We start from the raw sequence: 23,060 nt of genomic DNA on the forward strand, positions 1-23,060 counted from the left end.
TCCCGGTGCCGTCGGCTCGCGCTTTTACTTGTCTCGAGTCCCTCCGCTTAAGGAACCATTTTATTTCTGTGCCGGGACGACCAGAATCCACGCTGCGGTGGTCTTGCATGTAACGGCATCGAAAACTGAAAAGATTACAGCGAGTGTTCAATGCACTGATATAAACCGTAATGTATCTATATATCATTGGCCTTTGAATTCTTAGGCGGGAAAAAATAATTCGCACTTGATTGTGAGATTCTAATCGTTCAGTTAGATTGTGATATAGGCTATATCATTCGAATTCGAAACATTTAAAGTGCTTATAAATCACGTTTTTCAATGAAGGTTTATAATTTTACAAACCACACTATTTGTGACATAATTCCTGAGTTTTTATTGAAATCAATATGAGCGCAATACTATAAAAATTGTCCGAAAATAAAGCTGACTGGAGGCAAACAAATACAAATAACCAACATTTTTTTGATATGAAATCTAATATTCCTACACAATGTACATCGATAAAATAAAAATATTTCATCAACAAAAATTACACTGACAGTTAGGATTTTGCACCGTTTGCGCGTCGTTGCTTAAAAAATGTTTGGTTAATGCGATTCAATCATATATCTTATAGACACTGGATGTATCACTAGGAATTCAGTCAAATATATATATATATATATATATGTTATGTATGTTATGTAGGCCTAGCCTTTTGGAAAACAACTGTAAACCCAGCAGTTTTAACGAGCTACATATTATCAGAAACAATTGCCAATTAAAAACAATGCAACAGCGCAAAATGTTGGATAGCCAATGCTTATGCTTAGCCTATATGTTTACTGGTCGTTTTAACAGATTTCCATGACGTTGCCCTTGTGGGTCTTTACAACAAAAATAGAATGGCTTGCAACTATCTGAGTGTGAATGACAAGGCGAAACATAGAATGTATGACTCGGTCGTGTTTTAGTAAATCAGACCATAAATGTGGGTCTCAGCCCTTTCCGCCTCACATAAATAAACATACTTATCGTTCACGAATTTCTGTTTTTATGTCAAACCAATAATTAAGGGTGATTTATAAGATCGGTGTCTTTTTCCAAACAATATTCGCCATTTAGCCTACTATTTACCCAATTAATGGGAAGTTTGGGATATATTAAATACAAATATTCACCAACTCAGTGATTACAGTGAATACTAGTCTGTCGTTCTGTCTAGCTCCTTTGTTTTCTCAAACTGAAAAGAAAATAATGTGGTATCATTCCTGTATTTTTCAGTTTTATGTATTAGGTTATATATATTCTCTTTCTCTTGTTATGTACAATATACATATGCATATACGTACGTTCTGCTTTTATTTCGTGTAGTATTCTTGTTATATTCTGGTTTCCGTGATATAAATGTTTAGTCAACCAATATCTACTTAGAATCGAACCGTATGTTCAAATAGCTTCCCCAATATCATTTAACTTATTTCAGGGGAAAATATCCGTGATCCATCCGCCTGCGTGTGTGTGCGCGCGTGTGTGTTGTGTGTGTGTGTGTGTGTGTGTGTGTGTGTGTGAGAGAGAGAGAGAGAGAGTGTGTGTGTGTGTGTGTAACAGGAAAGAGCAGTAATGGACACCTCTTGTGGTAAACAAATGTTGACAATGATTACTTAGACATGGGTTTATGTATTACCTGTGCATATTTAAAACGACCGTGATAATATTGAAAGTGGTTTGTTTGCTATGAACCATATTACACCGAAAAAAGACACGAAAAAAGTCAGCTATCCATATGGATGGTGAAGATGTAACCTATCTTAAGTGCAGCGTATTGACCTTTGGCCTGCGCTGGAAGGTCAGCGCAGACTGTTTTCCTCGACGGGGACTGGGCATTCTGGTCATTTCGCCAGAAAAGATTTTAACAAAGATTTCAATGTTTTGCATAATTGCAATCCGAAGAATACATGTTAGTTATAATTCATACTGTGTAAATTTCGCTATGCCAAAATAATTCAAGTTAAAATCTCGGATGCTGTTATGGTGTTGTAGTGTCTTTATTAGTTACATTTTAAAAAAAATGTACACTTTTTTTTATAGCAGGAGCGAGTAATAGATCTGGAAATATACTACCCTCACTACTTAAATAATAATAATAATAATAATCATAATAATAATAATAATAATAATAATAATAATAATAATAATAATACAATATTTGACTAAAATTTTACTCCGACTATTACTACTACTACTACTACTACTACTACTAATAATAATAATAATAATAATAATAACCAATCATCATCATCATTTTAAATAGTACTACAAATAATCATAACCATCATCATCATTTTAAATAGCAATGTGACGTTTTAGCTTATTCATGTTTTCTGACTGAAGCGTAAATATACAAATGTTCAGTCAAGCTCTACCGTCTATTTTGTGCGGTATAAGGACGGCAATATCAGCCCGATAACCTGGCGAGCGCCGCAGTGTGAGACCATCGCTAAAAGTATTGAGAACACCCGTGACTTTATGCTTAATATATAGCATTTCATCTTTTTTGCGGATTGAAGCAATTCGAGAAATGTCAAGAAAATTATGATTCAGCGAATGTATAAAAAGATAGCCTATATGTTCCTATTCGTTTGTTTAGTTATGTATGTGTGGCATTCATTCCACAATTATCCACTTGAGTTCTTTGTTTATATATTCTTAACTGGCTTTATTTTTAAAAGATTACAGTAATAGACTGATGCTTCCGTTTTGCCTTTTTTTAGAAGTACAATCTTAGTAATAACTACTGTATAGCAAATAACAATACAAATTGTCACCAATGTGCAGAACACAAAGTACAAATAATACATATAATAATAATTGCATAAACCACTTTATTTCGTTATCATTTTTGTTTGTTGCTGCTTTACCGCTAATCAATAATGTGCACTCAAAATAAACTAAATATTATTTTGAAAGGTTGCTGTCTCTTTAATGTTTCATTGGCAAATATTTCAAAACATGCACGTCAAGACCACGCAATTCTATTTAAATTTAGTCCTGTACATTGACAGGTATGTCATTCCTAGCGTGTGTAGAGACTGCTTGGTGTATTTGTGTTAGGAAATGGAACACGTTTTATTGTATTATTCCCCAATGGGTCGTGAAAGATACACTGAAAATGAAAGTAAGTCGGTGCCATGTTTTCTAGGTGTTGATTTATTATCTGTTATTAATGTTATTATATGCTGTGCTTCAATACGCCCGATGATAGCAAAATGGATGCTCATCATACCCCAAGTGCATTCAGGGAACATCAATTAAAATCTTTGCATGCAGTATTTCAAATCTCCAAAAGCTTCGTACAAATGATATGCCACACGAAATGGAAAAGTTCACCATTTGCATGTATTTGAAAGCCTGAAATGTTACTTCATTCAGTGTTATTTCCATAAAATGGCAGATTCATCCCTCCGATGAAAAATAAAACTCTCATTTCTTCACATTGGAGTTTTAGAGTCCGTTGCTCCGGGTGCACTGCTGGCGTGATTCAGGCAGTTTCAGGTTCCTGTGATATTAAACTTGCAGCCCAACAACTCGAAACTACCTAAATCACACAACAGTATGATCCTTCTTCGGTTCAAAGCCGAGAAGTTGCAGGAACTTTGATGTTGCAGCATAGCCATTGGACAAACCTCCATAATAACATCTGAGATGCCTCCAGCGTCAGTCCAGCGACACCGTTGCTAGGTTACAATGCAGACATAATTAAATTTCGCCGGAATACGTGACTTTAACCCTTAAGATGATTATAAGGGATGTGCAAGGTCTGGTGAACAAATTTGCCTGCTGATTAAAGTGCTGGAGTGAAAAATATTTAAACAAACATCCGAATATTTCAAGCAATTTCTAAAACAGTCAATTTAACTGTATCGAACTGCAATTACGCAAGCAAATGCTGCATTGACGCTTTCAGAAGGCGATGGTGCTGTAGTTAAAATAGCCTACTGCCAAAATGTATTTTACAGATACATACTTATTTTATCAGATGCTACAAGCCACAAATTTAAAATACTTTAATTTTATGGAGAGTCTCATCCAATCGGTGACGTTTAAAATGGTGCAGTCTCATCATGGCGGTTCAAACAATACAAACCTACAGGCAGACAAAAGAGTAGGAATTATACATTCAACCTAAGGAAAGTGTAGCCACACTCGTTCCTAATGAAATTCTAAAATGTAAATACATCACATGAGAACAGAAAGCAATATTTGGCTAACTACACGCTATATCACACACACACACACACACACACACACACACACACACACACACACACACACACATCGCATAGGAGGAATTTCTGTTATGCGTGGAATACTTTGGCATTGCAGACCATGCGTGTACTGTATCGTGCACGGTCCTATTGTCCTATATTGTATGATCACACATATAATATAATGCTGCCCATGTATGTTTGATCATTTTGTTTAAATATTTTCAAATGTTGACTAATATTTCTTCAACTTGTTCAGACTGTATTCGCCCCTCTCTATCTTTCGTAAAAACCAGTAGGGCCTACATACAGACCATTAAATCAGCCGGCTTATAACATTTTCAAAGTTAAACACAATGTTCAAATATTGGAGTGTAAAAACAGTCGCCATTTTAACATTGGGTTGACGAATTTGCCTCCTCCTCATTGTTATTATAATTATTTATTATTATTATTATTATTATTATTATTATTATTATTATTATTATTATTATTATTATTATTAATAATAATTTAACCCAACTTTATTGGAACAAACAGCACTGAGTCCCAAGACACATTCCACAGAATTAGTGATATAGGCCTACGCCCACTGGCTCACACTACAGTTCCCCAGTGTCATGAATCGTCCTTACTAAAGCATTATATTAAGAGGTCTATCACTGATATTAAATTCCGCAAGTCAAATTCCTTAGAAACAAATATGCTAGATATGTCAGATCTCTAGAAACCATTTAAACATGTACGCAATAATAAATATTCGAATCGGGAAAGATTATCCTTCAGCACATTATACCCAGCACAACGACTGGTTATTACATAGAAAGAACATTTATCTATAGAAATTACAGTGATTAAAGTACCCAAAACGCAAAATACAATAAGCCGTCTGGTTATAAACATTATAGTACATTCATCCGCATTTTGAATTCACAGAACTCCTTTCGTGCAATGAACTTGCCAGCATTTTCAGTATGGCCTGCATAGGCTACGTTCTCAAACCAGCATTACTGGTTCATTCACCCCGATACTACACTGTGCTTATATTGGTAAGCATTTCAGAACATTTTAATTTATTGACATTTTATAAGTATCCCTTTAATATCACTAGTACCTGAAATTAATAAAATAGCGTGAACATAAAGAAATGAAGTGATCTTTTACAGGCTAATTAATGGAAAACAGGCATTAGTCTGTATTTTCATACTCACGAGTTGTAAACAACGCACCTCCAGACCACAACGAAATATCTTTCAGATGTCCACTGAAACTAAGTAAACGACAGAAAAACATAAAAATGACAAAAAAGGGGTGTTTTGAATACAAATGAACCAGAAGGGGTTTGTATTTTGTGTTGCGGGGCACACGTGGCTCTGGAGAAACGTAGCGAAGACTATGTCTTTTTGTCATAAACATGTAGGCCCGTATGCAAGGATATTCTGTGTTCTTCATGGTAGGACATTTGTTTTAATATTATCCATATTTTCCGTTTTAACCATCTTGGCTTTGCATTTATTTATTTTTGTATATTTTTGTGTCGCGCGAATTAGAATTCTTTATCTGACAGAATTGTGTCACATGGAGTAATGTGCACTCGCGCCCAGGGTCCTGTGCTCTCTTCTCATTTTTTTAAGTTTCATCCGGCGATTCTGGAACCAGATTTTGACCTGACGGTCGCTGAGATTGACGCTGTGGCTGATCTCTAGGCGGCGCTCTCGAGTCAGGTACATGTTAAAGAGGAATTCCTTCTCCAGTTCTAGCGTTTGGTGTTTGGTGTAAGGGCACCGTTTTTTCCTTCCTGCTTTCGCTGACAACCATCCGCTTGGGGCGTTCTCCAATTTCCTTTCCTCTGCCAAATGAAAAAAGCGCATCATGCGTTAGAATTTTAAGACGAAACATGTAATTGCTATCCTTGGCTAGCACTCCGACAGAAAAAAGATTTCCAGAAGTCGTGCAAACTTCTGTACAGCTATTCATGTCTGATGGGCAGGTTTTCTGTATACACCATGTTCCTGGTATAGTCGGGCAGGCCTCTGCTTCTTCTCATTAAGCTAAGGACACTCACTTCCATATAGGGAGACCAGGGAACACATTACGTTAAACCATCAAAGGTATATCTGTATCGGAAGTACTTTAGTCGACATAAATTTCCTCCATGACTTTGTAAAATAACCAAATCGAAAACTATGGCCTGGATTCTATAAACATCTGTCTTTTACTTTGACTAACAAAAAAGCAAGATTTTTTTTCTTCACAAACACATTCTGGCGAGTTTAACGATCACAAAAACTGTAACGCACAGTTAACGACAAATCTTGATTGAATGATTGAATATGCCATAAAATATTTTGAACAACTGAACATTACAAACTGCATGTGAGAAACGGTTTGTTAAACGTTATGTTCAACTGCAGTATTGCCTTAACAACTATTATTCAGTCTCTGTGTGTGTGGTGGGGGGTTTACATGTGTGATAAACTAGAATTATTACGTTAGGTTCATAACTCAACAAATCAGTGAATGGATGTGAATTTTCAGTTTGTAAATATTTGTTTGAACATATCTTTTCTTGATCACGTATTATTTTGGCAGTATACCATTGAAAAACAACTAGTGATCAAGAGGCGTGCACATAATATGCAATAGGCTTCATATCCTGACCGTTTTAAGATCCCTTCTAAAATAATGCAATGCCATTAATTGTCTAACCTTAACACACAAGACACACACACACACACATCTAGATTATAGCCGTAGAATGTCTGAAGATGTATCATACATATTTTGTAATATAGGTGGTTACGCCAAATGATCGGAAAATAGTCTCAGGTATAAAATTTAAAACCGACGTTGCATCTGGAAAACGTAAATACTGTCAAGAACTGGCACATGCGGAATCTTGCAGAATGAGAAAAGCAGACCAGCGTCTTTCATTAAAATAAACGTCAACAGTTCACACAGATGTAATGTGAGAAAAAGGTTAATCAAATTTATATAACATTTAAATTATCTGAATGAATTTTCCCCATCGCTCTTCTCTTTGGAGCTAACGATTTTAATCATCTAATCGATTTGACAGCATTAGTCTGTACCACTGAATATCGGCAACTTATAGGTTCCCTTTCATTTCTGCAGATGTAACTCGAAGATAAAGCCTACCCCTTTTCTAAACCTGTTCTCAATTTAATTGCATACCTGCTCTTCTCTAACAGCCACTGCACAAAGAGCCTTCCGTTGTTTTGATGTTCCAAAGCGCTCTGTAAAGGGAGTGCAATTTAGTCTAGCCAGAGCTATTCCGTGCAATAAATTAATTTTGAACCCCGTGGTACCCTTTTTGTTCTACCAGGAAGGGTCATTTATAGCCTTTATAAAATCACCTTGTTTCAGCCGAAAAGAATCGTGTTCTGGGTTGCTGTTGCCAATGATTCCGTTTTATCTCTTTCAGGACGTTTCTATTTACCCACCTTGCGTCTGCTGTCTGTGAGTTTTATTGCCGTCGGGACAGTCTGAGAGGGGCTGTTCTCGCCGTAAACCTAGCTCTGCTTCTTCCTCGTTGTTGTGATTGTTGTTGAGGGTGAGGATGATCGTAGTATTGTTCCTCTGGGTTGGACACACGGTGTTGCAGACCTCTAAGTCATCGTCAACGAGCTTTTTATCAAGGCAAGGCTTGACTGGGAAGCTCAGGTTGTACAGCTGTCGGGTATCTGAATGAGACGCGTTCGGGAGACAGACCGAGGACACGTCCTGGCTCCTGTGATGGGGGAGTTTCGGCCCAGAGTAGGATTGCTGTTCTGCACCGAAGTAGCTCTGAATGGGACCAGCGCCGATGCCCACGGAACCACTGTCTGTCATTAGTCTGGTGAAGGCGGAAGCGTCCGCTAGTGGTTTATTAGAAGGCTTGTCCGAGTCCAATGTGAAGTAGGAGGAATCGTCTTTCCTGTTTAGCGCGCTGAGAGGGCACGCGCTGACCTGCTGCACCCGGCCGGGACTCAAGCGCGGTTCTCCCCAATTTACTAATCCCTGGTGGAATTCATGTCGAAGCAAAGCCATGCCTTCCTGCTGCGGTGATTGCTGGAGCTGGTTCATTTCCCCGGGTATGGTTTCATTTGGAACAGACCCCCAGGTATTTTGGACATGGCAGTGCTCTTCAGAATTGCCGAGCTGATAGGTGGCGTCGGAGAGCTCCTTTTGATCGCCGATTATTAAAGAGTTAACAGAAAACGCCGTGAAAACGGATCTTTCAGAGCATGACATTGCTGGGAAATATTTTGGCAAAGGCAAACTGAGTCCTTCACAATCAGCTTTTCAAATAGACAACCGTTTGCAAGCTGCTTCCTGTGAGGGGGCCAATAGGACTTTGGTTACAAAAAGACTCCTCCCCTTGCAGTGCTACTTTAATTCAGGACGCAGCGTCTCCGGATCATACCCTCGCGTTTAATTGATTTTTATAATGGGTTGCAGATGTCATATTTATTCTCATAACCCCTCCAACACTATTACTATATCCCGCCTTGGGAAAAAAAATACGTTGAAGAAAACCCAGGGATACGGAGTTCCTTAGCCAGATATATTTACCAAAACTATTTAGACCATCACCCGGCCACATTCTTATAGCTGTTTAAAGATTCCCGCGGTTTATAAGGCTATGCAAAGCCAACTGTAATCAAAATAAACGCATTCAGATGAATATGCTCTTTGCAGTGCTCCATGACCGATATATTTAGAAGTTATATGTATAGCCTCTGTCTGTTGATGCGCTCAAGGGCCCTTTTTGTTTGCCCCCCCCCCCCCCCCCCCCAGGTGATTGTCTTTAAATTGTATGTTTTATTTATTTATTTATTTATTTATTAAATTGTAATGTTAATTGTTTGAAATTATACGACACGTCATATTGTACCGAATGTAAAACAATGTGAATTTACTAACTGCAAACCGTTTGTTTTTGGGTTTACCCAAAAAATAACAATAATATTCAAAAATGTCAGCTAATATTGCAAACTGCGTGCTCTATGGCTTGTTTCAAATGCAGCAATGGCTGCATTTATATTATACTTGCAATCGACAGCTCAGTAAATAACCTATGAAACTACTGATTAATTATTGTTGTTGTTTTGTGTATTTCAATTTATTTTATCAGAGCCAAGTCTTCGCACAGTTAAGTGAAAATAAACATGCAAATGAAGCTAATATGCGCAGATTTCTGGCGAAGAAGAACCAATGATCAAACATTTTATCTCTAGAAAACAATTTATCATCTATTTATTCGAACTTGTGCCTCTTTAAAGGGACATTGTATTAGGGACATAATATTCAAGTCTAAAGGGTTAAAATTTTAATAATTTACAAATACAAATACTTGCACCAAGTAAAACTAGAGCTTGCGAACAAGTCACGCCGTTTTGGACAACTAATCGACATGTAACTACGAGTTATGCTTTTAATACATCGCCACAAAAATAGGCCTATATCAAAAACTTATCAAAGCATTCTGGGTCCCACACATAGCCGCTCCAGCTATGTTTTCAGCTTGGAGACTGAAACCACAAGGAATGCACACTTTTTAAAAAATATAATACTTTGCTATAATTAGAAACCTGAAATCATGGCCTGTTTTGACGGAAAAGAAGATGATTTATGAAATATCATCAAAAGACATTACCATCACTATTATTCTGTTGTGCACAATATTTTGCTTTAACATGTTTTGTGTTCGTGTCTTAAAAATAATTACCAAATTCCAAAGAAACAAAATTAACATTCCCGCCTTAAATTTCTGAAGAGTCAGGAGTGGTTGTGAAAAGTTAAATCGTAAGCTGCAAAACGGGTTGTGTACACAACTGCCTGCATAGCAAACTGCATTATTTATCGCTGATAACAGATAATAACCAAAACTATCTGCCATGGGCACAAAATTTATTCTGCACAATGGGACAAATCTAAATGCTCCATCAAATCAACTATTTAAATCTTATCTGGAACAGTCTTGTCTGAACTATTCATTCAGTCAGTAGAAACAAAATACGAGAATTATCTACCAAACTGTCGCCAATAAACCACAACGTGTCCATATCTTTATTATGCGATAAAGGATGCATTACTAGCTGCTTTATTGCCGAAATAATCTAACTTCAACTTGGTCCACAGGACAATATTTGCTGCTACGATTACCTCGCCTCAATTATAAATTCACCAATAGCACCAAATAGAGACATGCAAACACGAAGAAAACACGGGGAAAGAAAACATACACAACGATCAAATAGTTTCTTTGTATTATGATGCTAAATAAAACAAAAGGCTTTTAGAATGCGCCAAAATGTGACTCGTTCACCTCTAGATGTCGCTAAAGTTCTAAAGGAACGTTACGGTGCGTATTAGAGACTGAAAACAACCATATTAAGGCAGATCGGTAGCGATAGCAACGCAGTACAGGCAGGTTTTGTACACGTGGGGAGAATTCTAGAACCTTCGAAGTGTTGAATTTGTGAGATTCAACTTAATTAGGTTCTTATTTCTTTTAATAATTGTAATGTCAGTATCCTTATATTCAAAGGGAAACCAGGCCTTAATAAAGAATCGAATAAATTAAGTAAATCTTATTTTATCAACATTTTTCATGTTGTTTATATGGATGTGGGCCATCTTGTAAGGATAACCTTGTCACATTTAAGTCAATTATAATCGTTGACTTAACTTTCATAAAGTAAGACTATTCCGTTTTGGGTACAGTGTCTATCATATTGTGTGCCTACTGACCTTAAAACACAGAGGCGAATATTATAATCAACAAAAATATGTTTCAATGCGTTTATTTTAATGATAAAGTCCATGTGCTGTATGTTTCTCAGCAGTCTACGCATTAATAACTGCCCATTTGTATGAACACATTCTTACAGGTACATAAGACGGAAAAGCTACTCACAACACGTAGCACAAAGATAAACAGTACTATTGTAACACTGATGAAACACCATATTATACACCAGGTGTAAAACACATAATATGTAAAATATTATAGCTTGTCGATGCATTCCGACAACATTTTCGTGCAATATATTCATTTATGTTTTTCTAATGCTGGGTTCTTATTATGAACAGACGACTGTATGCATACATCAAGTAAGCAAGCAGTTTATCCAAAAGCACTGTCATGTATCACGGCTTCTCATTTCACGAAGATTGAAAACTCCCCATTTTGGAAGTTAAGTGGATATTCCGAAAACATGACATCTCGTATTGGAATTAATATTCGATCTGTCCAAATGTATCTGATGCCATAGCCTATTGATGGTTAAGTTTTGGTCGGCAGTAAAATCATGAAACGATACTACGGGCACCACGACCAAGCAATATGTACAAACTTTTCTTGGCTTGAATTCTAGGCTAACCTTTATTTATTTTCAGTGTGGTAATGTCTCATGTTCTTTATGGCCTATACGTTGCATTCAAATATTGGTTTCTGAAAATTATTTCGCCCTTGAATTTGACGTTTTTTTTTTTTTCTTCAGAGGCTTAATAGTGAGTTATTTCAATGTATGTATTACAAGGCAAAATTAAAGACAAGCATAATTAAATCCAAGCCAATATTAGATTCGACCCGTCCAGTTAATTGTATGGCAGACGGAAATTTTACGTATTGCCCGTATAACGGTGTAATTTTGGGCAATTAAAACAGGAGGCCGTTGTTTGGAAAGTAATAATATACAAATTTAGCCCCTTTCCCCAAAAACACCGATATGGATTATTATGCAACATCTAGACAGCTAATTTCTATTTTTAAGGGATTTTATGAGGGTTCAGATACTTCGATCAGTGTGAGGTTTTCTATAACGTTGAGGATGAAAGATTGAGTAGTTGCACAGACCAGACGTGACATGTTTTTTATGTAAAGGAAAAATGGTTCATAAGTAAAAACCGAATAATTATTTGTTATTTTTCCCTCTCTTCCATTTAGTTTTTGACAGAGCTGCAACGAATTGTTATTGAATTATGCATAGAATAGGCTAAAACCATGCATAGCATATTTAGTTAGCTACACAGTAAAATGTCCGGTGTTAATTCAACTCTAACGGTGTTAATTCAACATGTGGGACAAATGTTATCTGTTGAGAGTTTAATTAACACTGGACATTTTACTGTGGACCAGAAACCTACAGGTTATAGCCAAAGCTTTTAGTATTTAAAATAATAAGTCGACTGGGCACTGCCCGAGGAGATCCGATGACCTATCGTGATCAAATATGTTGCAGATACTCGGTGTACTTGGACAAATAAACATACTGGCGCACAAATGAAAATAATTAAAACAGATAATGGTGTCAGTATGAGCTTCGCGCATTACCCTCACAGATGGGAATCTTTGAATCTACGTGTTTAGTTACTTGCAGACCGTATACGTTTCTTTTTCCAGCTCAGTGGTTTCTTTTGTTTCACTGAAATAGCTCGTCCAGACAGACGTTTTATTGTGCTGCGTTTCCTTCGCTCTGATTACAGCGCCTCGAGTAAAACGTCGCGATTTTCATTTCAATATCAGGGTAATGCAGGATAATACAGTTACAGTCGTTGCAGTTACTCCATCTAGGAAAATATAACTTTGGTCGAAAAGCCATGTTTGGTGTAAAATAACATTTTTCCCGCATAGCGGCCTGGCTAAAATAACAAAAGTGCACGAACGTGAACGAGAACAGACTCGGCTTCCGTCCTTGAACGCACTAGGAAGGAAATGCCACTCGTTTCAGTAACCAATCAAACTGCAATATTTTCAAAATTCCGCCCGCCCAGAACCTAGTGAGCAAATACAAAAAAAATATCTCTTGAGTTCCGTTTGCAAATCTACCTCTTTGATAGTAAAAAACTAAAAAGGTTGCGGTGGACGTAGTGTTTGATACTGCGAAAAAAAACAACTCACCTGCCTATGTGTAAACAAGCAACTGCTCGTCCTTGATCAGGAGTTCATCCCCAAAAGAGACCAAATTAGGCAGTCGTAGCGCCGTACAGACAAAAGGTAAGCAGAAAAATTAGCATTGGAGTCCAGAGGTAGGCTACAGTACACCTTAGACTCTGTAGACGTTCCTGTTAGCTGTCCGCGCTCAATGCAAACGAGTAAGGGTCTAGTTCAACAGACTGTCTTAGTTCAGCTGCATTCTCGGCCAGCACACACGGAACGAATCATCATGCAAGTTCTGTGAACAATTACAAGTTCGCATTCATATGCGTGATGTGTGTCACTCCACACACATTTGACACTGGAAATATGTTGAGTATTTTAGTGAACGCGCAGGACAATTCCACTTTTGTCCGCCCAGAGCATCATAAATTAAAATAATGTATAATGTATACCTAATATAGGCGTTACGAACACACACACACACACACACATATATATATATATGTGTCTGTTGTGTGCTTTTTAAAAATCATTTTAGTCCCAATTTTTCTAAAATAATTCTGATGATGTTTCAGACAATTGTAAAAATATGGTTGGTTTAGGGTTTCATAACTGCAGGCTTCATGTTCAACAAAATGTTCCCTATCTGTGAGAAATGCGATGTTCAAATGTTGTTGTTTTTTTTTTTTTTTTTTTTAAATAATTATTTTTGCCATTTCGTAAATGTTTTCTAGAGATAGCTTTGCCTCCACTTTTCTTCGGACGAACGCTGGCACCAAGAAAGCCGCATATCATTCCCACTGGAACATCCCAAATTGAAATAGATCATTCAAGTATTTTTCATCAATCTATAGTGGAATTTAGGTTCGATTCTCGCCTTCTTTGTCAAAGTGTAGCATCTTTGTCAAAGTGTAGTAACTCACAACTAGTTACACTTATAATACTTATTATTGTCATTCGTTTTCTTAATTATAATTATTATTAGTTTGGGCTATTGTTGTTGTTTTTGTTTCACCTCATTTAATTATGAGGACTATAGGTTAGCCTATTGTTGCGCTTTTCGTAGTAAAGAGCAGCAACGTTCTGCAAAGTTCTGCAGGTTCAGTATCTACTTCAGATATTCTATATAATTACAGACAAAACATTGTCTATATAAGAAGGGTTTTAACTATGTATACTTTGAGTAAGGTCAAACACTCTGTTAAGATATAATTCTCAATTATTTAAATTGCAGTCTGTGATAACGTTGCATAGAATTTTTGTAGCCTAATCTCAGTATTTTAATAATCGTAGTTTCGTAATGGAAATACCCTGAAACGTTATTTTAATGTCGCCCGTTCGTAGTGCATGTTGCACCTCAAGATTGAGAAAAAAAAACTAATAATTAATTTCACATGGGTTTCCCTTTTAAATCAAGCCAATAATTAGGTTGCAAAATGAAGATTACGATGATGCGGCTGCGTTGTATCTCCTGAGTGTATTCGGTAAACTGCATTAGATGAAATCTACAAATAACAGAGCAAGGAGCCGAAAAACCTATAGCCTCTAGACAATGGTGAAAACCCAGTTATCGTCTGCTTACTGTCGAGTCTGGAAGCTATGGCATAGAAGGCGCTAGTAGCCTAGTGCTCCAAACAGACAGACAAACATCAAACACTTTAACCTGCCACAGTTTATTCAGGTGCAAATTGGCGCTGATTTGTGGAGTTATACGAAAAACTGTCTCCATAATTTAGTGTCGTGTGTTCATTTAGTATGTATAATTCTCATGTGCACATCGGCGACTATTTTCGGTTAACAAGAAATTATAATTTTCCGTTTTTATTTTAATCCTGATTAACAGCCGTTAATAGGCAACGGCCCCGCGCATTCTAAACAGAGGCTGCAGACAGAAAACGCTCGCTGTAAATAGTACATGTACTGTTGCGTCACTGTGAAAGAGTCGAGTAGTATTTCCCATGGGTCTTTCGCTTTAAAATGGCGAAGGAACGAATTGCTGGGATTTGCATATCGTCTCTTGACTGCTGCCCAGGACGTAATGCTAAATTGTGAACACCAGGTGGCGATGCAACACCATTTAGGAAGCCAGCGCGAGAAGGGGGTGATGGTTCCTCTCTACATCTTTCTCTGGGAATTTCCTTACTTAAAGCAACCACAACAAGTCTTTTCCAAAGCGACTGTTAGCCTTTATATCATATCGGAGCTTTTCATAATGCTTAGTCTATACTTTTCTACTACCCATTTCTGACCACACATTCAGGACCAGATATTGTTGAATATTATGATGATAAATCATCACTGAAAATGGCACTAGCCACTGTCTAGATAAAATTCTGCACTCATTTCATTAGTAATCAAGTGTTTTTATAACTTTTTTTATGTTAATTTTTTTTTTTTTGAAATACTGGAACACAGAGCCAGATTGTGAGTCTGTTGGGGCCTGGGTGAGGTCATGAAAATGGCCCAAAAATTATAAATAATAAATATGAAAACTCAAATAACACCACACGGGGGCCATTAACCACACTCGAGCCCTAGGCGCTCGCCTATATGGCCTAAGGGAGGGGCTGCTTTGGTGGTTGGCGGCGATAGCACACTTGTGTATTAGCACCAAATGCAAAGCAGAAACTAATATTCTGTCTGTTCCACGCCAATGCAAAAAGTTACAGTTTATATAATGAGCTTCATAATGTCTGGGCCAAAGACATATTATTTTCTTGATTTGTCTCTGTATTCCACAATTTCTCATGTGTAATCAAACAATTCACATGTGGTTCAGCTGCACTCTTTGCTTTTATCTAAGGGTATTCATACACTTTGGTTTCACCATGTATAAATTACAGTACTGTTTATATATACATAGTCCCTCATTTCAGGGCACTATAATGTCAGGAGCATATTAATGTTATGTTACATTACATTACATTACAGGCATTTGGCAGACGCTCTTATCCACAGCGAAGTACAACAAAGTGTATAACCATAACCAGGAATAAGTATGTCGAAAACCCTAGAGAGAAGTACCAGTCCAAGTGCAGGGAACAACCGCATAGTTCAACTTGGACCCTGAAGGTTAAACTGATTAACACTAACACAAACGAGAACAGCAACATGCATAGACTGCAAATATACATTGTATATTTGCAGTCTATGCAAATATACAAGCAGTAGTTAAAACAGGTGCATTAACTAAGCAGGGGAGTGACGTGGGAGTGTCTGGGGAGATTGAAGGCCAGATGAGCTGCAGCATTCTGAATGAGTTGCAGGGGTCTGATGGCAGATGCCGGTAGTCCAGCCAGAAGAGAGTTGCAGTAGTCCAGGCGGGATAGTACCATTGCTTGGACCAGGAGCTGGGTTGAGTAGGTGGTGAGAAAGGGGCGGATTCTCCGGATGTTATACAGGAAAAATCTGCACGCCCGGCTTACCGCTGCAATGTTCTTGGAGAGGGACAACCTGTTGTCCATCACCACTCCAAGATTCTTGGCACAGGGTGATGATGTCACTAAGGTGTCCCCAAGGGAAATGGAAAAATCGAGGAGGGGAGAGGTTAGAGCAGGAATAAAGATTAGCTCCGTCTTTCCCGGGTTGAGCTTCAGGTGGTGATTGTCCATCCAGCTCTGGATGTCCCTCAGGCAAGCGGAGATGCGGGCAGGGACCTGTGTGTCCGATGGGGAGAAGGAGAGAAAGAGTTGTGTGTCGTTGGCATAACAGTGATAGGACAAGCCATGGGCAGAGCTTACAGGGCCAAGGGATCTGGCGTATAAGGAGAAGAGAAGGGGACTGAGGACTGAGCCCTGGGGAACTCCGGTGGCGAGGGGATGGGGCGGCAATACTTTACCCGCCCAGGCAACCTGGAAGGAACGGTCAGAGAGGTAAGACTCAATCCAGTCAAGGACTGTGCTGCAGATCCCTGTTGCTGCCAGGGAGGACAGGAGGATGGAGTGCTCCACAGTGTCGAATGCAGCGGAGAGGTCTAGAAGAATCAGGACAGAGGAGAGGGAGGCTGCTCGTGCGGCATGGAGTGACTCACTGACCGAGAGGAGTGCAGTCTCTATCGAGTGGCCAGGCCTGAAGCCAGACTGGTGGGGGTCAAGCAAGTTATTCTGAGAGAAGAAAGCAGAGAGTTGATTAGATGCAGCACGTTCAAGTGTTTTGGATAGAAAAGGGAGGAGAGATACTGGGCGGTAGTTCTGGATGACTGAAGGATCTAGTGTGGGCTTCTTCAGTAGCGGGGTGATGTGGGCCCTCTTGAAGGTTATGTTATGTAAACTAAAGTAGTCATGTTTAGTACATTGTCGCACAAGCTTTGCATGCAGTGACAGCTTGAAGTCTGTGACCCACAGACATCACCAGGTGCTGAGTATCTTCTCTGGTGATGTTCTGCCAGGCCTGTACTGCAGCCATCTTTAGGTCCTGCTCGTTTCTGAGTTTTCTCTTCAGCTTATGAAACACATATTCAGTTGTACTCAGATCAGGTGAATGACTTGGCCAATCAAGAATTTTCCAGTTTTTGGCTTTGAAGAACTCCTTTGTTTCTTTAGCAGTATGTTTGGAATCATTGTCTTGCGGTAGGATGGAGCACTGTGCAGTGAGTTTGGAGGCATCAGGCTAAACTTGAGCAGGTGCATCTGTACACTGCAGAATTCATTCTGCTGCAGCAATCAGCAGTGACCATATACACATATACGTCTACCTTGTGAAGAGTGTTTCTGATCTGTCGGACAGGTGTTTGGGGGATTTTCTTCATTATGGTGAGAATTCTTCAGTAAACTGTAGAGTTCCTCCTTAGCCTACTAGCCCCTTTGCCATTGCTGAGCTCATCAGTGCTCTCTTTCTTCTGAATGATGTTCCAAACAGTTGATTTTGATAATCGTGAGGTTTGGCCTATATCTCAGACTGTTTTTTCTTATTTCTCAGCCTCATAAAGGCTTCCTTAACTTTCATTGGTACAATTCTGGTCCTCATTTAGACAAATGCCAATAACAGACTCCAAAGGCAATCAAAAGCCTGTAATAAAGACTAGACACTGAAAGCGCTCTCATACATGCACCAAGGAAGCAATTGAACACACCTGACTAATCAGAAACACTCATGATGCCATTTGTCCCAAACATTATAGTGCCCTGAAATAGAGGGCACTATGTATAACAACCGCTGTAGTTTCTATTTTGTGAAACCAAAATGAAAATGTTCTTTAATGAAATCTGAGAATCTGCACTCTCACCACATGTGCATTGTTTATTACAAATCAAAACTTGTGGAGGCCAGAGGTAAATCAAGAAAAAAAAAGTTGTTGTCCCAAACATTATGGAGTGCCCTGTATGTGTGTGCATAAATGCGTAGATGCATCAATTTTAAGTTAGCCTTTCAACTGCATTGATTTGGAGTGTTAGAATGGATCGTAATCATAATTGTAATAATGACTTCAATGCGGCTACGTGCTCACTTTGTGGTCAAAATAAAATTCATAAGCTTTGTGTGACAAAAGGGGTACTGGTACGAGTGACTGTCATTTTTGAAGCAGTAGTTCAATGTTACTGCATTTTTGTTGGTTATTGGGTACAACTTTGCCACAGAAGGCCACAATCAGAGAATATGTTGGCCCTTAAAGAAACTGAAGAACATTGAAATATGGCACTTCTTGGAAAATAAATGTGTTGAGAACTTAAAGCTTGGTGTATTTCTATTTTCTATATTCCACTAATACTGAGTAAATCAGTACATCCAGTCACATTTGTGTATTCTATGTATTTTTTATTAGAGAGTCTAAATTGCCATAGGTATGAGTGTGTGAGTGCCATAGGTATGAGTGTGTGAGTGAATGGTGTGTGTGCCATAGGTATGAGTGTGTGAGTGAATGGTGTGTGTGCCATAGGTATGAGTGTGTGAGTGAATGGTGTGTGTGCCATAGGTATGAGTGTGTGAGTGAATGGTGTGTGTGCCATAGGTATGAGTGTGTGAGTGCCATAGGTATGAGTGTGTGAGTGAATGGTGTGTGTGCCATAGGTATGAGTGTGTGAGTAAATGGTGTGTGTGCCAGAGGTATGAGTGTGTGAGTGAATGGTGTGTGTGCCATAGGTATGAGTGTGTGAGTGAATGGTGTGTGTGCCATAGGTATGAGTGTGTGAGTGCCATAGGTATGAGTGTGTGAGTAAATGGTGTGTGTGCCAGAGGTATGAGTGTGTGAGTGAATGGTGTGTGTGCCATAGGTATGAGTGTGTGAGTGAATGGTGTGTGTGCCATAGGTATGAGTGTGTGAGTGCCATAGGTATGAGTGTGTGAGTGAATGGTGTGTGTGCCATAGGTATGAGTGTGTGAGTGAATGGTGTGTGTGCCATAGGTATGGGTGTGTGAGTGCCATAGGTATGGGTGTGTGAGTGAATGGTGTGTGTGCCAGAGGTATGAGTGTGTGAGTGAATGGTGTGTGTGCCATAGGTATGAGTGTGTGAGTGCCATAGGTATGAGTGTGTGAGTGAATGGTGTGTGGGGCGACATAGCTCAGGAGGTAAGACCGATTGTCTGGCAGTCGGAGGGTTGCCGGTTCAAACCCCGCCCTGGGCATGTCGAAGTGTCCTTGAGCAAGACACCTAACCCCTAACTGCTCTGGCGAATGAGAGGCATCAATTGTAAAGCGCTTTGGATAAAGCGCTATATAAATGCAGTCCATTTACCATTTACCATTTAAATAATGGGTGGCTGGATATATATATAGTACATACACTCACCGGCCAATTCATTAGGTCCACCTGTTCAACTGCAAACTGCACCCGTTAACGCAAATATCTAATCAGCCAATCACGTGGCGGCAACTCAATGCATTTAGGCATGTAGACATGGTCAAGACGATCTGCTGAAGTTCAGACAGGCTGGTTTGAGGATTTCAGAAACTGCTGATCTACTGGGATTTTCACACACAACCATCTCTAGGGTTTACAGAAAATGGTCCGAAAAAGAGAAAATATCCAGTGAGTGGCAGTTCTCTGAGCGAAAATGCCTTGTTGATGGCAGAGGTCAGAAGAGAATGGCCAGACTGGTTCGAGCTGATAGAAAGGAAACAGTAACTCAAATAACCACTCGTTACAATCGAGGTATGCAGAGGAGCATCTCTGAACTCACACCACGTCAAACCTTGAAGCAGATGGGCTACAGCAGCAGAAGACCACACCGGGTGCCACTGCTGTCACCTAATGAAGTGGCCGGTGAGTGTATGTAGCACAGTATGTACTCCTATCATGCTCTGTGGCATGTATAAAAATGCTGAGCAGGCCCAGTTGACCTCAATTTTGGATCAAGATGGCAAGGAAACATTTAAGTGACTTTGAAAGAGGGTTCATTATTGGGGCATGGATGGCAGGAGCTTCAGTCACAAAGACTCAACTCTCATGTTTCAATAGGAACAGTGACTAAAGTGACATCTGTAGGTCTATATGAAAGACATCAGTAAATAGAGTCAGAGATTGTGGTCAAAAGTGCACATTCAGTTACCATGATGCTTGTGCATTAGTGTCATATGGGAAAAACCAGAGGAGCTCTTCCTCAGGTAAGAATGAGAATGTAATGCAGGAAGTGATCAGACTATGTCAGCAAGATCAGTCTATCGACAACTACATAGAGAGGGATATCATAGTAGTGTTGTAGTTCATAAACCCCTCATTACAAAGACAAATGCACATTTGAGAGTTCAGTGGTGCAAAAACCACAGGCACTGGTATACAGAGATATGGAAGAAAAGTGACATGGTCAGATATGTCATCCTTCACCATATTTTCGACAAGTGGGCAAGTGCATGTGTGGCAAACACCAAGAGAACAGTACAGCCTGAATGCTTGATCCCTACAGTGAGGGGATCCGGTGGCTCTGTTACACTGTGGGGGGCATTTTCCTGGCATGGTTTGGGTCCACTTGTCGCCATAGAGCAGGGGTGCCCAATATGTTGATCGTGATCGACCAGGCAATCGCAGAGGCCATGCTGGTAGAACGCCATGTCATTAAAAAAACTGCATCTTATTCCTTCCGTTTTCATCCCATTCCCTAAGGCTTCTGCCTGACAGACGGTATGCAGAGGTACGCTTGATTGACGTGAATTGTGGCCAATCTGCTGCTGTTGAAAACTTTGTTACATTAAGCATGCCCATTCATTTGTGGTATGGTCACCTAAATGTCCAATATTACGTGATAGCAACACAATAACTTGCATTTTGCTTTAAATATCCGATGGATAATGATCTAAAAATTTGGGTTTCGTCCAGATTTGATATTTGTGTAATGGTTTTACTTTTATGCCAATCCAGGTTTCTATACAATTTGGCTTATATTTTTATGTGACAGAAACGAACTTTGCCAATGAAATTGGCGCAGGGCAATCATGGTGGTGACACGATCTGGTCCATTTTAGGTTTTGCTTTCAATATCCGATGGACAATGGTGTTTTAAATCTAAACTGGGATTTTCTTTGTCCACAATTAATGCTGGTCTAATGACTTTTACTTTTATGCCAATACAGCTATCTTACAATTGTAGCTACTTGATTTTAGATAAAGAAACTATACACATAGTACTGGAAAATGTAGGGTAATTAAGCTAGTTGCTCTGCCAAACACTAGATATCACTCTAGTACACTCACACACAAATGTTGGATAGTGGTTGTATGCAGTATTATAAGTTGACTCTAAAAATAAATAGTAGTTGGATTTACTAAATAAATACATTTTTTGATTTGCTTAATAAAATTATAGACATATTGCACGCCATTAAGTATATGTGACGTCTTCATCTTAATTAGTTTGTCCTACTGTTCTTAATAACATTGCATGCAGTCACTGTCCAACAATGTTTTTTTTTTTTAAATTTTATTACACTGCCACTTCACTAGTATTTTTATTGGTTAGTGTAAGTATTTTGGTTGCTTAGCATTAGTATTTTGGTTGGTTAGTATTAGTATTTTGGTTGGATAGTATTAGTATTTTGGTTGGTATTAGAATTTTGGTTGGATAGTATTAGTATTTTAATTGGTTAGTATTAGTGTCTTGGTTAGTATTGGTATTTTGGTTGGTTAGTATTAGTATTTTGGTTGGATAGTATTAGTATTTTGATTGGTTAGTATTAGTATCTTGGTTAGTATTAGTATTTTGTAAACCCCAGACATTATTACACCATTAAATCACATTAATAAATGGATGAGACTGTGGTATTTCTGGCCTCAGAGATCTGCTGCTTGCTTACCAGATCGTCGGTTTCTTCCCTTGCTCTCAGCAGCGTCTGTTCTTCGTGCAGCACTTCCCTGACAAGGCTGGGCATGCGCACAATCCTCTTCTCCATAAGGACTGCCCTGTCATGCACTCAATCGCTTGCAACAGTCAAAGTAGCGGAGTAAGTCGAGATATTCGTATGCTAACTCAAAACACGCAAATTCAGATTAAACTTTTGGTTCCCACATCAAGGTGCATGCCAGATCCTACCACCTTGGTTATCCTCACCATGAGCATTCAATGATATAATTCTGTAGTTTCCTAGTTTGGGTGTCAAATCTCTGCCGTAATTTAATAACCTCTATTTTAAAAAATACGATCAGCGAAGGAATTTACATCTTATAATTTAGAATGTTTGCTAAATAGTTGGGATTTGTGGGGTTGTTGTGTACTGCATATCTTCCAACTCGACAAGAGATGGCGGTAGAGAGCCAGTTATGTAAAATATTTTGCGTGATGCGACAAGTGGCCTGCCTTGCTCATGATAAGCTCCATCAAATATCAATATTCTGTTTATAGCTAGGCGGAAAGGCGTTTTTGGCCAATTCAGTGGTGCAAGGTGATATTACGAGCAATTATCATGAATTTATTTAATTTGAAATAAGTTCATGTTACAACGAATAATTGGATTATTTTTTAATTCGACTAATTTAAAATCTGAGTGTGCAAAATAA

At 38.8% G+C, this 23,060-nt stretch overlaps 2 protein-coding genes across 3 annotated transcripts in view; one reads left to right on the forward strand and one right to left on the reverse strand.

Annotated features, from left to right (window-relative positions):
- Positions 1-4,034: 4,034 nt before the first annotated feature.
- hoxb10a (homeobox B10a) lies at positions 4,035-8,336 on the reverse strand. Of its 2 annotated transcripts, XR_004762968.1 has the most exons (3): positions 7,715-8,336; positions 5,462-6,099; positions 4,035-4,129 (listed from the first exon to the last, which is right to left on the reverse strand). XR_004762968.1 is itself a non-coding variant. In XM_035397163.1 (2 exons), exons 1-2 carry the CDS (start codon positions 8,334-8,336, stop codon positions 5,825-5,827), a joined length of 897 nt encoding a protein of 298 aa, XP_035253054.1. In that variant the 3' UTR covers positions 4,796-5,824. The 2 variants fall into 2 exon arrangements, 1 of the variants encoding a protein (XP_035253054.1); XM_035397163.1 differs by lacking the exon at positions 4,035-4,129 and having other exon boundaries at positions 4,796-6,099.
- A 4,226-nt stretch (positions 8,337-12,562) lies between these two features.
- Positions 12,563-23,060, forward strand: part of eve1 (even-skipped-like1) — a 37,109-nt gene continuing 26,611 nt past the window's right edge. Inside the window, exons 1-2 of the mRNA XM_035397457.1 lie at positions 12,563-12,567; positions 13,178-13,254. Of these exons, the coding sequence (XP_035253348.1) occupies positions 12,563-12,567; positions 13,178-13,254 (82 nt within the window). The remainder of the gene's footprint in view (positions 12,568-13,177; positions 13,255-23,060) is intronic.

The sequence above is a fragment of the Anguilla anguilla genome, chromosome 17, assembly GCF_013347855.1.
Source record: "Anguilla anguilla isolate fAngAng1 chromosome 17, fAngAng1.pri, whole genome shotgun sequence".
Classification (NCBI taxonomy): Eukaryota; Metazoa; Chordata; class Actinopteri; order Anguilliformes; family Anguillidae; genus Anguilla; species Anguilla anguilla.